The 21,243-nt window shown below is 38.8% G+C and overlaps 1 protein-coding gene and 2 pseudogenes across 2 annotated transcripts in view; 2 read left to right on the top strand and 1 right to left on the bottom strand.

Annotated features, from left to right (window-relative positions):
• Positions 1-21,243, top strand: part of LOC149103378 (macrophage mannose receptor 1-like) — a 137,722-nt pseudogene that overhangs the window by 77,224 nt on the left and 39,255 nt on the right. The window lies entirely within an intron of this gene.
• Positions 1-21,243, top strand: part of LOC110056390 (uncharacterized) — a 56,729-nt gene that overhangs the window by 31,347 nt on the left and 4,139 nt on the right. The window contains exons 6-7 of the mRNA XM_089272617.1: positions 19,411-19,503; positions 20,761-20,925. Coding sequence (XP_089128743.1) covers positions 19,411-19,503; positions 20,761-20,925 — 258 coding nt within the window. The remainder of the gene's footprint in view (positions 1-19,410; positions 19,504-20,760; positions 20,926-21,243) is intronic.
• LOC149103386 (uncharacterized) lies at positions 11,687-12,221 on the bottom strand (annotated as a pseudogene).

Raw genomic sequence — 21,243 nt, forward strand, 5'->3', positions numbered from 1 at the left:
GCTGACCATTCCTGATAGGCGTGTCGGCGCAGCACAATCTTACAGCCGTTATTTGTTCGTCACGCAATGCTGTCAAGGCCATGCTGCATATTTTGATCTATTTTCGTATGGAGCACTCTCAGGATAAGTGAAACAATTTATTCATTGATCATCTGTTCATATACATAGTAATATGTGTAAATTTATATAATCGTATTCTGTAGTGTACGGGGCCTCGGTCTAAATCACTTTTGTTGCACGTTCTGATGTTTCAGACAACAGCTGATAAAGCTAGTGCCTCTACTCACTACCATTTGAAAAAAATCGCCATAAACAAATTATAGATCAATGAAACAAGAACTAGCTGAAATAAAAATAGGAAATCACAACCTGTCTAATTCGTGAGAAAAACAGACAAAATTTAATTAGTAATTACGTGAGTAAACAACCCTGGCCATGCCATTTTATTTGGCGTATTTTGTTTGCTTAGACGCGAGGCATTGGTATGCTTGTAACAGAAACTAGCTGTTGTCAATACAGTCCAAAATTATTGTCAGTAAAATACTGTAAACAGAAGCCCTATTGACCAGTTACCTCTATTAAGCGTCCGCAGCCACCATTTGGTCGTTCCGGTAAGGGTTTCTGTATTGCCTTTACCCCTATTAGGCGGCCAGCCAAAATTTAAAAACTTCGTTGTGGCAAGGTCGATCAGTAGTCTCCTCCGCAGCCGTTTTTTGGGATGTCGCGCAACGCTCCCCCGCTAAGAAACGGCGTTGGCGGGAGCGTTGCGTGACTTCCCGAAAAAACGGCTGCGGAGGAGACTAGGTCGATGGCAGAGTCTGAAATTGAAGGTGATGAGTGATAATTCAAACACACGGCTATCATGAATGTCTTGAATTGACTCCATGTTCACCAAGAAATTTATAACCCGATAGTGAAAAATTAAATATTCAAGGTACACCAACCTCTATTTAGCGGCCGGCCCCTATTAAGCGGTCACCACCCATTTCCCCGAGGGTAGCCCACTTTATCATATGTAATCTAAAAATAATTGCACAGCGCGGAAAGACCTAAGTACGAGTTTAGCGTTACAGTATTACGCAGTGCATGTAGGTGGCGGTGGTCAAGTAAAAGATGACAACAGGGGTAATGGTAAATTATTCATTCTTTTATTTAATCTCTTCCTACTCAACAAGATTGTGTGCTCCCAGTGGTTCCAAGCCTTTCGGAACCTTACGTATTGCGGATGAAAATTGTCCTACCCTACCCCCTAAAATGGGATGACAGCATTGCGTGACGCAGAAAAAAGGAACCGCCGCAAGCAAGGATCCAAGGGGTTTCGACAAAACACTGACTCCCGGTCAACTGACCTCCTACTGACTCCCGCACTGACCCCCCTACTGACCCCCTATAAAATCAATGGGAAAATGACAATTAAAAAAGCCCAGAACTATCAATGAGACCGATTCAAGTTCATCAACAAATTTATCTTACCTGAAACTTCCAAGATGGCGGACGCATTGCAGATTTCCGACTCTCTTGTTCTCTTATGACTGTTTAGTGGAGGTTTTGTTGACGGAAAATCGAGCACAGAATAAGCTTGATTATCATCAAATACTGTTTTCGTCCGCATTGGAAAATGAAGCAAAGAGAAACGCTGAAAAATGAGCAGGCTCACGAAAGGCTTATGATGAACTGCTCTTGCGAGCGGCACGAACACGCGTGTAAACTTCAACCGGAAGACAAATTTCATAAGGTAATTGCAAGCCTCTTGTCTTGTTTTAAAAAACTTAAAAAAACTTCCGGTTGATTTTATCGTGTGCGTGTCGCTCACGGTTAGTCGCGTGCGTGTTAATTTGCCAGAATTTCCTCGCTATTTTCATTGCTTAATTTTCTAATGGGTACAAATACCATACTTTATGATATTCCAACTTATTCTGTGCTCGATTTTCCGTGGCAAATCCTCAGTCAAATGAGAAGGGAGTCGGAAATCTGCAATGCGTCCGCCATCTTGGAAGTTTCAGGTAAGCTAAATTCATTGACGAACTTGAATCGGTCCAACTGATAGTTCTGGGCTTTTTTCAATTTTCATTTTCCCGTGATTTTATAAGGGGTCAGTAGGGGGGTCTGTAAAGGGGTCAGTAGGGGTTCAGCTGACCGGGGGTCAGTGTTTTGTCGAAACCCGGATCCAAGCGATCAAACTATGATGATCAAATACAATATTTTGGTGTAGTGCAAAGCAAGCAACTATCTACAAATGACTCAGCCGTTTTTGGCTTAGATGCAGTGGTGATTATATGTGTCGAAAGAGGGTCACAGATTCATGGTATTCGACCATTAAAAAAGTTGACAGTTGGCGATGTACATCGGACGTTATGTAAACAAAAGCAAACTTCTGCTTTATGTGCGACGAATAGTGAGAGAAACACGTCAAATCGGCTTTAGACCTGCCTTTTACAGCAAATGAGGTTAGAAAATTTCGAAATTATCAGCTCTGTGTCTATTGCAACTTAATATAGGCCAAGTCATCTGGCGCATGCTAAAATATACGTCTAACCCGTAAATTAAAATTTGACGACGGATGGTCAAATATTTGCATTTTTGACGTACTTTGAAAAGCTCTCGCGTCGCTCACAATCATTTGCCCAAAGAAATTTTTACAGGAATCTGTAGACCATCTTTCTGCAACTCAACCACCAGAATCTTAATCCATTTGAAGGTTTCGCACATGGTGAAAATTAATTATATTCACGAAGTACTTTTAAGTGAATGAAATACATGCCTTCGAACTTTAATTATTTCGCACCAAAAGGACAACGCAACATTCCCTAAAATCAACCCAGTGCACATTTAAACATTGCAAAAAAAATATTTGAGTGTTTTAATGACGGAAGAATGATGTGGTTTTGCATGCGAGGCTCTCAAATTTGTTTAATAAAATGGTGCGTCAAATGACGATTTCAACGGAATTTGGTAATTTGCATATTTCTGTGAAATAAAAGGATGTTTTGCCAAAAAAAAAACTATGTAGTAGTGTTTGTCATGCCCTAACCTATCTACCATAAAAATATGAGCGAAATCGAATTTTCGACCCTTGCCGAGTTATTTTCCATATTTATGGACAGGGACTCTTAAAACAAATGACTGTTCATCGGAAGAGGGGGGTGGGGGGGGGGGGGGGGGGGAGGTACTTCCGTAGACTTCGGATAGGTGTGTGCTATGAACGGTCTTAAACCCTGACCCTATTTTAGAATAAAGCAAATCCCGGTACCCTATTAACGGCACAAACCCAAAAAATGACACCCTATTCAAGGGAAAAACGAAATTTAAGAACAGCATGAATAGTTCAACTTTATATCATTTCTGTAACACTGGAAAGTTACAAATAATTCAGTTTTAACAGATCATATGTTTTCCATCTAACTGGTCATTTGCGCACTGCAATTTTAGCTGATTCAGTTTATACCCTATCTATGGATCACATCAGGAACACAATGCAAACAGGGGCAAAAATGATACCGTATTAAAGGATCGAGAACCTCAAAAACCCTAACCTATCTTGCGGCACATACCTATATGGGTGGTCAAAACATATGGTATATTGTGATAATAGGTTTTTGGCCTGGGAAACTCTCTTGCTGCGGGGATCAGTACCGGATCTGTTACAGGGAATTACCTTGAGAGACGTCAACAGCACTCAGAACTTAGGTCCAACGATATCGTTTCAATCCAAGAACACAACCAGAGTGCAACCGGAACATAACCGGAATGCAACCAGAATGTAACCGGAATGCAGCCCAAATGTAACCAAAGAATATTTTACAAGGCACGGCTATTTAAGCCGAAAGCACAATTCTAAAGGATTACGTAAAGCTATTACAGAGTCTTAACTAAACATTATCTAACACATTTCAGAAAGCTCGATTGGCTATAACGGAATTCATCGTTTACAACATTAATAACTTTCAAGACAATACAGGTAGATAACAGTTTAACAAAAAACTATCGCAGGTAGCAATTACAGTTCAACGCTTATCACAGTTGTGATCCTAAAACAAACTAGCAGACGTCTGTTACGGTCACTGAACTGGAACAGTAACCTGTAACCCAGAAACGCAAAACGAACTAAAACAAATATATCTATGTTGGATTTCTAAATTTTTCCGACAGCGAAAGCGAATATGTAAAACATACTTAATTATCTAATTTTCTCTCCTCACAATATAGATAGGTGGGGTAACTCAAAATAATTACCATTTGCTGTTGTAGTGATAGTTTCTATAATAATATTGCTAAGTTCAGCTTTGTAAAAAAAATCTCTACCTGTTAGTCCATGGGCCAGGACCCTGGAAAGAGCCATTTGGTACCAAAACGAGGGACAAATTCTAACACTTATTTTTAACAACGTTGATTCCTCTAGGTTATTTTGGTGTATGATAACCATGCTAAAGGAGTAGCTTTACTAGGATTATCACGTGATTAAATGACGTCACTCGGTTTGGCTGAATAAGCCGAATTGGTAAAAAGATGCCTAATAATAGTTAAATGCAAACCTGAAAATGTTACATACATTGATTTTTGGTTATTGCAAACTTCAAACGCAGTTTTCAGACCTAATTCCAATAACTTATATATGACTCATAGGAATTATCCCTAAATGGTTTCCATGGCAACACTTGTCAAATTATAAATATGAACAATAAGACGGAAAATGTGAAAAAAAAAGAAAGTGCTCGTGTAAATTGCATTGGTTACCTTCGAACCCTTGTCCTAAACTACATTGACTCCTCTTGCTTCGTTTGGTATATGATAGCCATGTCAAATGAGTAGCTATTCCAGGCTTATCACGTGATCAATTGCAAATGACTCGGTTGGGCTGAACAGATAGAACTGGTACAAATGTGATTACTACGGTCAAATACAAGCAAATGCAAATACAATCATGTTACATACACTGGTTTTTAGGTATTGAAAATCTCAAACGTTTTCAGAGCTTATGTCAACAACTTATTTTTAACTTAAAGAAATTGTTCCTGGATGGTTTCCATGGCTAAACTTGCCAAATGTTAAATATGAATAATTATTCAGGATATAAGAAACTGCTTGTACATGTGTTACATTGATAATTAAAGTTAGATTTCTTCGTCTTCTTCGCTGTCATCTGAGACAAACTCCTCGATAGAATCTTCACATCTGTTGTCACAGTCTAATAGCTTGCACACATCCGTGCACTTCAAACCATTTGCCAGGCAACTGCAGGTAGCAAGTTGACATGGCCTTGTACACGAGCAAGACAGTAGTTTTAGCACGGTTGTAGGGGCTGGGTCACCGCTCATCACCAGTCAATGACAAAGTGATCACCGTCTTCGCACCAGCCAAAACCAATGGGGTTCGCGTCCCTTGGCAGCTTTGCAGACCTCGCTTCCAAATGACTGCTTGGAAGTTTGCGCGAACAGCATGCTTGAACAAGCAGTCGACACAAGGTGGTAATTGGGAGGAGTCGATGTTACCCTTCTTTGTGCAGAATAACCTGTACCTCAGCTCATTAATGTTATCAGTATCATTCTCAGTTATCAGTAAAGCTTACATGTATACTCTTGAAGGCTCTGAAAAAGCATATCTGATAGAACCCATTTCATCCCCAGCTGCTCAAACATTTCTTGGTAAGATGTCTGTTGCTTGACAAGTCGTAGGGCTCTTATCTTTTCTCTTCCAGCGAAGGCACTCACTGTGTCACACCCAATGAAAGCATGCATACCAATTGGGCATTTGCAAAGTTCTTCTCCTACGGCTGCCACCACACTGGAGATACTGACATATCTAGTTCTTGTCTGCGCTCCACACTTGACATACATGGATGCCGAATAAAGCAATTAAACGCCAGGCAAAGTAAGAATACATCTGTATCTTCTGATGCCACAACCACCGCCTTGTAGCGTGATTTAGCTGCATAAACTGCATTTCTTGGCAGGCCTGGTATCAGCCTGGCAATAAGCCTGGTATCAGCTTCTTCCTGTGTGGAGTTGAGCTCTTCAACTATATTGGCAGCTTGTGAGGTAATCTCGTAACAGTCACGTTCGCACGAAAAGTGACCTTGCTTGTCGACTTTGTTCTGTATTAATCCCGTTTCCACCCCTTTACCACAAACTCTGTGAAGGCCTTTTTATTCTTTGAATTCAAAAGGAATTTTCTCCACTGCTGCACCTTGTGTTCGGATGCGTCCGCATGTAGTCGCACTAAGACCCTTAAAAGGTTTTTCTTCGTGCGTTTTCAGGAGCTTTTTGGCGGGTAACTTCTACAAATCTCCTAGAACGAGGGCCGTAACCATCTTCTGCATTGTAAATGGAAGATTTTCTGCATCCAGTGCCTCAACACTCCTCTTTTTGGTCTGAACTATCTGCGTTGATGGTTCCGGGAGAAGTTGTGGTCCGAAATGCCTCGCCTGCACCGTTATTCCATTTACTCTATGCGATGTTCCTTCACCCAATAACGTTTCTCCTAGGCCGTCAATGTTATCCCATGCTAAAGTAGTGCCACCATGAGGCTGGATGTTATCTGGCAATGGGATTTCACTTGTTGATGTCATTTTTTTACGGCACAGTGCAGTGTTGATTTCTTCAAGCTGGGAATAGGCGATTCCGTGGTCGCAACGATTAAGCATTTGGATGAGCTCAACGTTATCTGTCAGGGTTTTCACAGCATAGGGAAGAGGGATCTGTTTGAATGGCTTAATCTTTACTCTGCTCACTCTAAACATCAGATCTTGGGCGAAGGATTTCATCAACCTCTGCACTCTTGGATGACAGTTTTTATCTGGCCACTCTTTTTTTCCAGTCAGATATGTTTGCAAGAACGAACCCTACTCTTTGGGAACATTCATTGCGCTCTTCGCGAGATCTGAAGGGCGTGGAGACTATGAGATTTTGTTTTCTGTTCTTTGAATAGCTTCGCGAATGCCAATAGCGGCCCGGTTTATATTTGAGCTCCGATAAGACTGGCTTGCATTGTCCTGTTTTTCCAGAAGAAGGGTTGTTATGTATTTGGCTACATGAAGTGTGTCAAATTGGCGGGAACTATGAAGACACTGGTGGTTTCTAACAAATTTTCAAAGAGGAGGACATCGCCAAATTCTGCCTGGAGATTCTGTCTGGTGTGCTTTTTTGTGGATAACTTGATTTCTTCAACAACCAAAGCCGTGAGATACGTACGATAAAAAGTAGTTCTGTCATTTCAGTCAATCTGGCTATTTTCTCGTTTGTGAGAACATCCGATCTGATGTAATCATCTGATGTAAGCATCTGGTAAGCTTCTGACTTGAGATTAGCATACTCATGTTCTCAGCGATTCACCACAGCCATCGGAAGCCGCAGTTGGACTTGCCACAGTCCTAGTAGACCCCTTGAAGTATGTCCTGTGGTAACAAGCTTCAGCTGTTACGATTTCACGCGACGCAATTGCGAGAATCCTGCTGTCCTTCTTTTCCATGGCTGATTTTCTAATTGAGTGATCTGCACGTAAATCTCTGCATTGTTCCAAGGGTTCCCGATTTCTTGTTCCCTTAAGATTCTTCTTTTCAGAGAATATGCAGAGGTGTTCGTAAGTTGTGCTGGTGCATGGTAGGGGACTGTCGGATCGAGGTCCTCTTAGCGGCCGTTGGTTGTTGGTCGTCAGTTCAGCTTGCTGCTTTGAAATTGTTTCCGAGAGCTTTCTCATGGTAAACATGCTACGACATTCTCTGTGATAGTAAATGTTGGGATTTCTCCTTCATTTAGTGTCTCAGCAATATCAAGGTGTTTGTGTTTACGAACAGCAGCTGCTCGCCTCTTACAAGGGTACTCCAGGACTCCTCATCTTTTGGTCTAACTAGCTCCGTATCATGGTCAGTACAGTGAACCATACATGCACAACTGGACTGTTCTGAACGTGATCGCTCTTGAGCGAAGTTTTGTTCTTCAGGCGTCACATTTCCTCTTTTTGTGCCACCTATTCAGTCATGCAAGGTTCTACGTCAATATTAAGACTTAAAGGTTTTAAAAAGCCTTTTTTAAACTGGTTTAATTTAGGCGCTGAAGTTTGTATTTATTTATTCAGGTGTTCGTTCCTCACCAGAAATGATTTTATATACACAGCAAAAGCAGCATAAAAGACCATCCGAACTGTCATTGTAAATTACCGTAGTCACTATACATGAAGAAAATCATCTTTAGCAATATATGAAATGACCCTCATATCAAAGGAAAACTATTATTTAATATCATTTTCCTTTTGATGCATTTCAAACTCCACATTTTTCAAAAGCTCTCATTATGTCATCTACTGCTACACCTTTCGTATAAAATGAGGAATGATATATACTCGAATGCCTATTTCGAGGATCTGTAAGTTTCTTGTCAAAAATCGACACTATCAGCTTAATATTTAGTTTATTGATTTCTCTAAATGTTTACCTAGATGTTTACTGTTTATTTATCCCCTGAGAACACTTCTCGTTTCTATAAGGAACCAAAATTTTAGCACAAATTAGCCCTACACACCTGTCAAGAATACCGCCATCTTGGATTTACCTATGATGCAACGTGAATGACACCGATGGTTGTTTTTTTAGTTTTTCGTGTAATCCTGACACAAATTTCTACTTCTAACAACTTCGAGGGGAAATAAAAATGTTTTCCCTTTTTTTCAAATATCTAAAGTACTGATAAAACGATCGTGACCATATGTTTAGAGGATCTTCTTCTGAGCCTCGTTTCCATGCTGAGGCTATTTTTTGCGAAATTTTAAATTAAGAAATCTCACACAAAGCTACTCATTCAGAAAGGTTATCATACAAATTTGAAAACAACTCATGCAGTAGTATCAGCTGATAACACTTAGGTTTTGTCCTTAGGTTTGGTACCGAAAAGTGGTTTGGCCCATGGACTATGTGTATCATTGATCAATAAAGAATGGAGATCACTGAGCTAATTCTTCAGTTATAATTGCTTAAAACCAAAAGTAAGAAAAATATACAGATTATTACTATAGTTAATATTATTGTTATTATTATTATTATTATTATTATTATTATTATTATTATTCTCACTTTAAGTACTTTATTGGTTTCCTGCACTACTAGTAATTACAGCAACTATCACATATATCGCCCAACCTACTTTACATTGGTTTCCATTACTAACGTTACCTAACCAAACCAATTTCATGTAAGGTTTTGTGCTTTCGCGAGGGGTATATTTTTTCGTAGCTAATGACTAAAGTTTTCTATTCTATACTTAAATAAAACTTTATTAACAAAGACTGAAAGGTAAATAGCTTGGTTATGCATCTTACTAGTGTATATGAAGTATTTCATAAATAGGATCGTGTAATGAAATGGCTGTAATATTTCTTTTTCGTATAGGCCAGATATGATATCAAATAGTTTATCTTCAATTGTTGGAGAAAATTTTGAGTTGTTGGCAGCGTTAAACCAGTCAATTACGTTGTTAACAAAAATCTTTACAAATCCACAATGAAGAAAAGTATGTTCAATTGAATCTTTCTCACCACAGTAGAGACATTCATCGTCCGCTTTAATACCATATCGATGAAGCTCTTTTTTTTTAGTAACTACAATCCTATCAATAAATCTAAACTGGAATTCTTTCAATTTTGTCTCCATGCAGATGCTTTTTGGGGAGGCGAAATGTTTTTTTCTAGGCATTCTCATCTACTCTTATTTTGCTGTTCCAATTCATTGGGCCTGTCTGGTTGACAGTGTGAATTTTCCGGTTTAGTAAACCATAGAAGTCTCTAGTTTTAGCATTATCCAGTTGTATTTGTGTAGAGTCGTCAGACTGAAACAGAAAGTCATTTCTTCTATATAGTTCGTTTTCCAGTGGCTCTGTATTTTTGACTTTGATTACTGAATATTTTGGGATTGTGCTGGGAACTTGGTAAAATTAGAGAAAATTCGTAACTCAGTCATGATACTTATTATTAAATTCTTGGAAAGAGAGTAGTTGACCATTACTGTTCAGCAGGTCTCGGATAGACAAAATGTTACTGTCAAACTAAGGCATTCTTTAATAAAAACCGGTTTTCCTCCGACGAGAGACCATATCTTGCATTCCGTCGTAGCTGTAGAGATTTTTTAATTCGTCGTTAAAGTTGTCACAAATGATGTCAACTAACACATCTAGTTGGCGTCTAATTTCCATCTCCCTACAATTTGTTGATTTGGTCCAATTTTTACCTAAAGAAATGGTTGCTGCTCTAATTTCTATCTTAAATATTTACCAAAAGAGCCGTTTGCTTACTGAATCAGAGTAATAAATGCAAGTTTGGGCGTATGTTTCGCTGATTTTGTTTACGCATTCTTCATCATTCAAAAGAGAGTTGTTAAACTTCCAAAGTCCGGGTCCCCTGGGTGTTAGGTTGGACCACGACAATGAAATGTAAATTGCTTTGTGGTCAGGTGTTATTGAGGAATAAATTTCACTGTTCTTTGCGTATTGTTAAGCAACCAAAAAAAAAATCAATTCCTGATTTCATTTTAGAGTTTTTGATTCGTAGGAGTATTTGCGTAACCTTGGGTGTTGTAATATTTGAATATCTATAAGGTTAAAAATATCCATAGTAGTCAAGACAAGATTTCTATAGTTTGTTGATTTCCAGGGTTCGCCACCAATTTTATCGCTCTTTGAGAGGCTACAGTTCCAGTCACCACCTACTATTAGCGTAGTCAGTTCTGATTTGCCTATAAGACAATTGTTTAGTCCATGTAAGAATTCTAGTAGTTCAGTTTGGTTGATGGGGGCGTAGATGTTACAAAGTGATGACTTTAAAGAGTTAATAACGATAGTAATTGACACAATTCTTCCCAGTTTGTCAGGGAAAAAGAATTCAACCTTATCTCTCACCAAAGGATGAATTAGAATACAAACACCTTTGCTGTGCCTGGTGCCATTGGAAAAGAATATTTCACCTCCCCATTCATTTCTCCAAATATTCTTATCATTCAGATCGGAATATGTTTCTTGTAAGAAGCAGAATTTAGATTTTTGATCTTTAAGATACGAAAAAATGCTCCTCCTTTTACTCTGTTCTCTAATTCTTCTAACATTAAGTTAATTGTTTTTGCATGCAGAAAACCTACGACAAATTAGTAAAGGTAAATAAATCCAACAAACACGCACTGATGCAAAAAAAAACAAAAAAACAAAAAAAAAACACACAAACAAAAACACAAAGAAAAACAGTTAAAGAGATTCCCTTCTTCTAACTTCGAACTGATTCCTTTCCCCAGATACAGATAGGATAATATATCAATTAACGACTACCTTAAAGATTTTCCATGTCGTTTTTTCAAACACTCTAAGTGGTCGGTCCTCCGGTGAAGTTTTAATGAATACTTTCCCGTCTATCGACCTCGCACTAGCCAGAAGACCCTCTTTGCGTTTTTGGCTTGCTTGCTTTAGGAGCTCCCGTCTGTAGGAAGTAAGGTTTTCGTTGAGATAAATTCTTTCTGCTGCCACTCGCATTGCCGCGGTTGAGAAGGGAAATAAATCCGATACCCGGACATTTTAGTTTGGTTCTTGCCTTACATAATCTTGACTTCACCTTGTCATTTGGAATTTTACGATGATTGGTTCCACTCCTTTCCTATTAAGCTTGTGTGAGATTTCAATGTCCTCCGGGTTAGCATCGACGTTTATGGCCCCTGCTAGCTTTAGGACAGCGTCCTCCGTTGAAGTATAAGCAGATTCGGGGACTCCATGGATTTCCAGTGAGTTTTTCCTTGTGTATTGTTCCAGATCGTCTTGAAGATCATAGAGTTCCGCGATCTCCTCTTCTTGTTCCCTAATCTTTATCCTAGCTGCCACCAGCTCGGTTTCGAAGTCATCCTGTTGTTTCATCATTTTGGCTAGTGTAGTCTTGACTGCAGTTAATTCAATCTTCTGCTGTTGGAATGCGATCCGCAATTCCGCCACCTCATTTGTCAGTTTGGAATTCTGGCGAAGAATGTCCGAAACCGTAATTTGAGTGTCGACAAGCATTTCTTTTAATTCCAAGAGACTAGTGTCCTCGATATTGGTCCTTGGCCGAGTGTCTTCTTCGTTGCCACCGGTTGGTGCTTCTTTATTGTTGGTTGAGCAAACCTCTTCTTCGTCCGCCATGTTTGCACGTTTGAGAATTTGTTGTTCTTCCTCCACTGAGCCGCGCTCGCCTCTCTTGTGCTTTCCAAGTTTTACTCTACCGGTCATATAGTGTTCTTGACTCAAGGCTGTCGATTTACTTGCAATTTTCTCAATTTGGGGAAGGAACAGCTTCCTCTCACAAAATGTGCTTCTGCACGCTAACCCCGCGCATGCTCTCTTCCTACAGATTATACTACAGCTAAATGTCTAGTAATCAGATATGTCATAAAAAAATACCACAGCTTGTTGACTAATAATATTTTGTGGGGCACTTGGTTGATTACTGTAGCAGCAGCTGATAGAGTGGAATCTATTGTTTCAGTTCTGCTTCTAATTGGTTTTCATTGTCTAGGTGGCCCCGGTTTCAGTAAACGCGCTGTAACTAAACCTCACCTTATTGTAATCTTCTTTGAAAGGGCTCTTTCGAGTTTCTGTCAAATCAACGACCGACAGTTCCTAAAATAAAATACATGTACATTAACATTTTACTCCGTAGATGCTACACTTGGCAGGAGAAGAAAAGAGCTTTCGATTTTCTTTAGTGCGTGAAATTCCGTGCAAGAAAATTTTCCCGTCTGTAAATTGAATTTCATCTTGCGGAATTGGTAGGTTTTCAGATATGAATGAAATTTTCCGATTCTCTCGTTAATTGTCGTATCTTAATGCTGATTCAGTGAAATTGACTCATATCCAAATTACAGGGAAGCGTTCAAGTAAGGCGAATTATATAGGTAGTTAGTATAATTTCAAAGCTGAACAAAGAGTTTCCAACAATCTGATTAGTTCAGCAATCCCTTGTATGACGTTATATAAACCGCGCTAGACGGTTTATATAAAGCAAAACAAAATGGCTGCCAGCGGTCGGTTTGCAAATATTTCCGATGAGGAAATCACGGAACTTAACATTAGTGCAGTTCCTAACACAACGCAATATGCAACCAAGTATGGTGTTAAAATTTTTAAAGTGCCAGTAACCCCCAAAATTTTTTTCCGCTAATCAGATAAATTTCCTTTTTCTCCTGATCACCACTGCGAAAAAATTATCGTTGTAGCTATTTTCGTTAATTTTGTATGAATTTTCAAAGTTTTTAAATTTGAACATTTCCATGGTCACGACCGAGGAATAGCGGAGAATGGGACGAGTTGGCCTTTGACCTCATTTCGGGAATAACAATGTTTTGTTTCTGAGAAGAATATATGCGAACATGCGATAGGGTGTGTCAAAATCGTTGCAGAATGCAAGGAATATGTGTGGTTGGAGGCTGTAGCAATACAGGATGCGTAGGATAGAGTATTCCTCTTCATTCAATACATCCATCCCGATGAAACTCGACCAGAAATAAGAAAAAGACCAAAGAAGTGGAAATCACTAGTAGCCCGACCCAGATCCCATTTTGCGCGGTCGTGAACATAGAAATTACATGCTCAAATGCCTGTAGAAACGCAGGGATTTTATCAGTCGAGATAATTTTTTCGCTGAAGTAATCAGGGAAACCAGCAGATTTAATAAAAAGAAAAAAAGCGTAAGGTTAGTGGCACTTTAAAGGTAAGTCAGCCTCTTTCACTGAACTTATTAATTTGTTTTTAAAACTGTACAAAAAGCAACGGTATCCACAGCTGGAGCTGAAATAGTCTGCAGGTAAATTACAATCGTAACTCTTAATTTACCTTTCACAGAATGGTTTGCACAACAAACCGAAATCAAAACAGAATTTGAATTCATGGAAATCCACGAAATGAACAAATGTCTTTCGAAGTTTTATTTGTCAGCAAGAAAGCAAGACGGAAGCCATTACAAGAAAACAAGTTTGTTTGTCATGCAGGGCGGCCTGAGATCGGTATCTACGCTCACCTCTACTCAACGAGAAATTCTCAATTTGCGACGGAATTCAGTTCAACGAAGCAAATAAAGCTTTAAATTCTAACCTTAAGCGTCTTGCCCGCACCGGTAAAATTGCCGGGAGAATCCACAAGAATCATTTGACGGCTGAAATTATGCAAAAGTTGTTTGGGAGCGGAGAATTGGCGAGTGCAGATACGAAAATGCCTCGCACTTTGCTGCAGACAACATGGTTTTACGTTTCGCCATATTTCGGTAAAAGAGGTAGAGAAAGTCAAAGTCTTGTGAAGAAATCCATGCTTTGGCAGTTACAGCCGTAGGTGAAGAGTACTTTGAGCTCAACAAAGAAGAACCAGGCGCAGTGCTTTCCACCAAAGATCACACGGGCGGCCTTGAGGGCACTGAAGATCACGCAAATGGAAAAATATTTTCAAGCCCCGGTTCCAAGAGATGCCCATTTCAGACCATCAAGTCGTATCTTTCGCATCTCAATTGGAGGTAGAGTATTTATTCCAACGGCCCAGGGTAATCTACAAGGTTTAATCCAAAAGAAGATAGTGTCTGCTTCGAGAGGAATGTGTAAGGCGATAAAATAAGGTGGCTCCATACGGTAATCATTTATGGCGTTGCGCGCGCAAGTGTTATGTTTTGAATGCTGTTTTTGCATTCGCTTTCACTCCTAGTTCTCTCAAACTTATTACATTTAATAAGCAATGATTAAAAAGTGTTTTGCTATCATCTCTGTTAAAATTTTGAGATTTTGGTTTAAAGTATAAAAGCCCAAACAAATGTGTTTTCTACTGTTTTTATGGCTTTATTTGTGATTTTCATGAATTTCCTCCGGTGAAATCTTCCAAAATTTTTACATCACATCACTTCCAGCGGGATACCAATTTTAAACACGAAAAAAGTAGGGTTTGTAAAGGCAGTTTTTTCGATATTTTCAAATCTATGTCTTTTACCGCTGCAAAAAGTCTGGTCTTATAGATTTCCCTGAAAAACGAGCTCCGACTAAAGTAAAATATTTACTACCAATCTGCCAAATGTTATGGAATTTCCCCGAAGGAAACGCGAGAAAATTCACTTTCAGTATTACTTTTTGTGCTCATGTTGACGAAATAAAATATCGAAAAACACTAACGTTTTCCTTTGAGCGCGCGCAGATTAGTCGCGGAGAGCCGGGATCCAGCCGTATTTTACCAACCACTCCCTCAGCGTGACCACGGTCAGCATTATGTCTTGAGAGAACGTGTAGACTCGACAAATAAAAGCAGTCACTGGCCACAAAAGTGGCGCAAGCATTGAAAGCTACTGCGAAAGGCCTACCTTGCATCAATTCCAGCACATGTAGTCCGCGCTAACTTCTTTCATATAAAAGGGGTTAATCGTGTCTAAATAATATCATATACATTCAATAGGGGGAGGGGAAAAAGTTTTCTGGAATGTAAGTACTGTAACTATAACCAATAATTAGTAGATAAATGTTGTACTGTAGCATTGTATTGTAAGCATTTTTCATTGTAAGTAGTGTTTTTTTTTTTTTTTTTGGTCTGTTAGTGTGGAAATAAAGTTAATTAAAAAAAAAAGAAAAAAAAGAAAAAGAAAAAAAAAACCTCTTTCATCGACAGGAGCAGCGTTCAGCTCTTCAGCTTCAGAATCAAAGAAAGGTGCGATGACTCGAAGCAGTCTATCTGAAGTAATCGTTCCACCGAGAGAAACCAGTGTCTCCACCATTCAAAGCGATGAAGACGTCCTAATTTCCCATGGAATTAACCCGAGTTCGATTCTGCCATCGGGGAGCTTTCACGGATGTTCATTTAACATTACCTTGAACATCAACAAGTGACGCGATGAAATTTCTTTCATCCTACAAACTTTCTTTTGAATTTCGTCTTCTAAAGTACTGCTTCGCTGCAAATTTAAGCGCAGCTTTGCTTAGAGACGTATCTTAAGCTGTCCGTGTCGTTTGAAAGCTGAAAAGTTTACGCAATGAGAAATCTGTTTGACGTTTGAGTCAGGTGATTGATCATTCGCACGCGGAGTTCCGCTGGCACATGTGACCTTTGCACTGGAGATAAAACGTGATGATTACCGAATTTCTCTGTTGTTCAGCTCTGAAATTATACTAAAACAATTATTCGCCTCAGGCTCAGGGAATATTGTCGGATAATTGTTAATTATTCGACAATATGCACTGAGCCTTCGGCGAATAATTGTTAATTATCAAGATATATCGACAACATAAATCTAGATTCATCGATTTGTTCCTTTATTGGCTGCCAGGTGCCGTTGTTTTTTCCCTTGACCAACCAGGCTCTTAATTTTACTAAAAAATGGTTCCCCGGTTAAACCGAACGACTGTTATTTCGAGCTATTTACTTTAAGAACAAATGACTCTTTGCTGTTAACTGATACACGTAGCTAACTGACATATTTCTAGGGGAGTCTGTGAAAATTTTGCAGACTACAGACTTTTTATTCAATATCGCCTCATTTAATTGCATTTCTGATTCCATTTGATTAGGTAAGGCAAAACAGTCTTTTGTATTTCAGTTACTTCGACTTACACATTTCATGCAAACTCTGCCGGGACACTTCATTGGGAAGAACGCAGAGGAAAATGCAAAGAGAATGGAAGCAAACTAGTTTCTACGAAAGTAATCAAAGTGGCTGTGAGCCACTGAACTTGGAAAATAAATTATGAAAGGGCGTTATGAGGCATTGCTTATTAAGGAACGACTTGTGATTGAGGGCAGTCTAGCTTGCGAACAAGCCGATAAAGCCTTATTCCATTCAGGGGTGTGTTATGATATTTGAAAAATGAAAAAGTTCAACGTTAAGAAACTGTTTGTTACTTGCCTACACGTTTTACATTACATGTATCCGTACATGTCTTCATTGTGCTGTAGTCAAAAACGGCAAGATCATTTTGTTTGCTCATAAGTGAGGTATAGACTGAACGAAACACTTGAGCCTGCGGTACGTAAATGAATAATTCATAATTTCACCTTCTGGTAATTGTGCGAGTCATTAAGATTTCGAGTCCTAGTATTGACTACTAGTTTTCGTTTTCTTTTCATTGTTTCTTTTTTTTTTCTTTCTCTTTCAAGAAACCATTTACTGAAAGGTAGCGTTTGTCTATCCGTTCCTTGTTTTAACAAAATCATCTGGAGACTTTATCATTCGTTTGTATCGATTGCTTTCGAACTCGCAATATCACGTAGGTTTGTGAAGGAAAAACCACGAAGACTTTCCCTGAATCGAATCGCTAAAGAAGAACCTGACAGTGAAAAAATCTTTTACCTTCTACCTCTCGAAAATAACTAACTTGACACGCTGCATGCAACTGTAAAACAGCCTTAGACGGCTGGTGTTTGAAACCGAGGGGTGGGGGGGGGGGGGGGGGGAACTCATATATGAAAAGGTCGGGGATCAGCGTGTCGTCTCGGGTACAAATTAAAGATTCTGGTCTCACTTAGGGTGTTGATGACGAAACGTTACCATTTTTAGCTGTCAGTTATCCTTTAGGGTGTACTCGAGAAAATAATATTAAAAGGAACGCTCTCATTTCATTTCTGTTTTCAGGCTTGATTTCCGCTGATCTCTCGAGTACGCGGTCTACAAGTGCGCGCAGGATCCTTTCTTGAACAGTGGTTAATGATCCAGCCTATTCCGTTTTAAGTGGTATCTCTAATGAGGGTCTAATAAAGCTCAAGCAACGACCACATTAGAATCCCTTAGGAATTAAATTCAAATTTTCCTACGAGCATCCTTTGCCTTTTCATATAGGAGTTCCCCCGGATTTCCAAATGTCTAACGGGAAGTGAAGGAGTAAAGGAGTGAAGGAGTGATGGAGTGAAATCGTTCCACCACTACAACCTGGAAAATAACAAATATCTTCCAAGTTAAAAAGGAATGGGAATACTTGAAATGCTACCAAAGGAGAGTTTCCTTGGCTAAAGGCTATCCCAGTGGTGGAGATTCTGCAGTTGTGTATAACTACGGGAAAAACATTGGAAATTTTAACGACTTAGATTGTTTTTCTAAAAAAAGCGGACACATATATTTCCTACGAAATATAGAAAAGTAATCTTTGTTGTGGGCCTTCTCCCTCGGGTTTCCTAGTCTGTGTCACAGGTGCCATCCCCGAACGAAAAAAAATTAAAGAAAAAGTCTCTAAGAATTGTCTTTCGAGGAGATCTGCTGTGACAGGGGCTAATTGTTCCCCTGGTTTTGTACTACTGGACTGCTAAAAGTATTTACATATAAAAAAAAAAAAAAATGGGAACAAAATATTTACTGAAATGCAGATGTGGCTATGATTTGTCAAATAAAATTTAGACAGACAATATGGGGATAATAAGCAATTGTTCCCCACAGTGGAGTGGCTAGTGGTGGATATTTATACCGAGCAGCCAAACAGCGAGGTTAATATTTACTGTAGTTACCAACATGCACTGAGGGGAATGATTGTTTTACACCAAACCAATAGGCGTTGCTATCCGTAACTGTTCACATTAAAATTTGTCGTAGAAACTGTCGCGATTTCTAACATTTTTTTAGGCACTTGTTATGTTACTCCGGAGACATTTCTTCTAAGGGAGTTGTAAAGTCTTCTTGATTTAAAAACCACTCTGCAGACATTTTATAAATTTCATTGTTTTAATCAGTGAAAGTTCTTGTAAACTGCAATTTTAACCAAATCGTTTTATAATCTCTTGTTTTGTGTCAAATCGATTTCGCCGACAGCTTCACGGCTAAAAAAATATATATATCAGTACGTTTCAATGCTGCCAAGCTGCATTTTGCAATTTTCTTCGTTTTACTAGGGAAAGCTGCTTCATAGATTGCTAAAGATTCGATTCTCGCGAACATATCCCGAATTGGGTAGCCAAGCAGAATGCGTGAAAAGCGGTTTGTTAATTACAGAGACAGTGATGGAATAGAATGTTTCTTCCTTCTACTCAAGTAGTAGTCTCGACCTCTGTCAGACAATAAATAGAAGGAACAAGCTTTGTTGGAGTATAATAAGTGTATTCTGTGCCAATAGTCAGGGTATTTTGAGTCATTTTGGCCATATACAAAATTACCTTGAAATTGAAGGAAACTTGAAAATAGTAGTTTACTAAGATAGAAAAACGCTAAAGAGGTAAAAATAATCCGAAACTTACCAAAGATGGGAAACGATGGAAAAGATTATCACGTATTATAAACGACAAACTTGAAAACTTTAGGCTCAGCTTTTCAAGACACGTTAATTGTAGAGTCGAATAGAGAATACCTGGACGATAAAAAAGCTCACGTGTCACGACTACTGCAATTAGGTTAATTAATTTGCTTAGATAAATAGAGCCTGGCTGGTTTATATCATATTGGATCAGAAATTTAATCTGAACATGTGATGGTCTTTTTTAGTAACAACAGTGGGGCAGACATCCTTGACAGTTACTTCAGCAGCACGTTTAACAACACCGACCAAAAGTCCATCGACAGAAGCAGAATCAACAGGTAGAAAATAGTTTGAGTTTAACGATTCTCTTTCGTTCGAATAGCCTTCTGCAAAACGAGTAAAGGTTTGCCTTAAAATAATTATTGAAAGAATCAAAGTGCAGCTTCTCAAATCAAAGACAAAATATTCGCTTGTAAATTTATGATTAAAACTGGCATTGGTGGAAAGGAAATGGAGTAGTTAGAGAGGCATCAAACGACCGATTGTGATCGGTGACGATTGCGATTGTCTAGCCGGTAAGCATGATTACAGGCATGTTTCTGTTGGGGGTTCGGTTTAAATCGATCGACAATTTAATCAGGACAGAAAGAAAGAAATAGTCTTATAATATAAATCGTTCGTTAATCTTTTAAGAGGTAACACAACCGACAGAAAGTGGAACCAAAGAGTCGCAAAACCTACCATGGCGCAATTAACATCGTCCACATATTTATTGACAGAATCAAATTCTGAAGACACGAACAAAATCGAGTTTGTGTCTTAAAGCCAAATAATTAATTGCAATTTGAATAGCTAGAAACGCGTTTTTGGATAACGGGTTTCTTTTAACTTAATTACCTCCGCTTTAAGGTTTGTATTGTTCAGTAAGTTTGTTTTAGTTTTTCTTATGGTTAAGATATTATCAACTACACATCATTTTAATATTCTTTCCCGAGGTAAAAAAAATTAAAGATTCAGGCTTTCTGGTTAGTGCAGAAGCTCGGCTTCCTGATAAACTGTTGCATGCCCAGTGGCATGTGCCGATATCTTTTAGTTTGTTGTTTTATGGTTCTTGATCACCACCTTTGAAAACTTATTATAAAACAAAAATCGCGGCTCAAGTCATGGTTAAGAATGAACATTGGTGAATAGTTTTTCTGAAAGTAATAAATTATTCATGATGCTATCAGCCAACCAGAATACTCTTTTCTAGTCAGGTGGGTGAGTTTAGAAACCCAATTAAACACGTTGAGTTGAAAACTTCAAGTGCTTCAAAAGATTGCAAACACTTGGGGATAATGTTTCTTACTTAACATATTCACAAACCAACACAACAAGAACGTTAACTGACAAAAGAGCTTTTAAAATTGCAATTGAATGTCTGTAATTGGAATCCCTCTTGATCTCGCGACACTGAGATACGCTACAAAGAGTCTTGCAGAGAATTAATCACGATCAATAATTTTGATACAGGTACGATTAAGTGAAAAATAACGCTATAAAGCAAAAACTTAGCCATAATATATAATTACAGTAAATTGTAATTTTGTTTTCAGCCACACCTCCTAAGAACAATGCGAAGGATTTTCCACCAGAGGAAACTACCAAAAGCAACACCAAAGTGATTGTAATCGTCCTCGTCTTACTGGCCATTCTTATTTTGATAATCTTGATCATATTTTACGTCATGTATGTGCGACGTCGGAAATTTAAAAAGCAAGGTAATTCCTCTAGCACCATACAGCTCTTTACCATAAAACTGATTTCTTTTAGTCACACAAAGTTCCGAAGACTGCTTGTGATCCTTACTTTTGCCCACCGGTTCTGGTCCTTGGAATATCTGTTCCCCATCCGATTTCCATGAGCTGTACAAATGTAGTTGCTGCCTGGTCAAAATTGTGTTTGGTTGTTTAATATTTCGGCCATCCTCTTCTAACCGCCAGCACTGAAGGTGTAAATATGGCCATGGAACCACACCCCAGAAAGTGTTTAGTGTGTGTAAATAAGATATTAATATGTCTACTGGCTGGCAAATTTAA

The sequence above is a fragment of the Orbicella faveolata genome, unplaced genomic scaffold (genome assembly GCF_042242905.1).
Source record: "Orbicella faveolata isolate gen_17 unplaced genomic scaffold, um_ofav_v1 contig_35, whole genome shotgun sequence".
NCBI classification, from domain to species: domain Eukaryota; kingdom Metazoa; phylum Cnidaria; class Anthozoa; order Scleractinia; family Merulinidae; genus Orbicella; species Orbicella faveolata.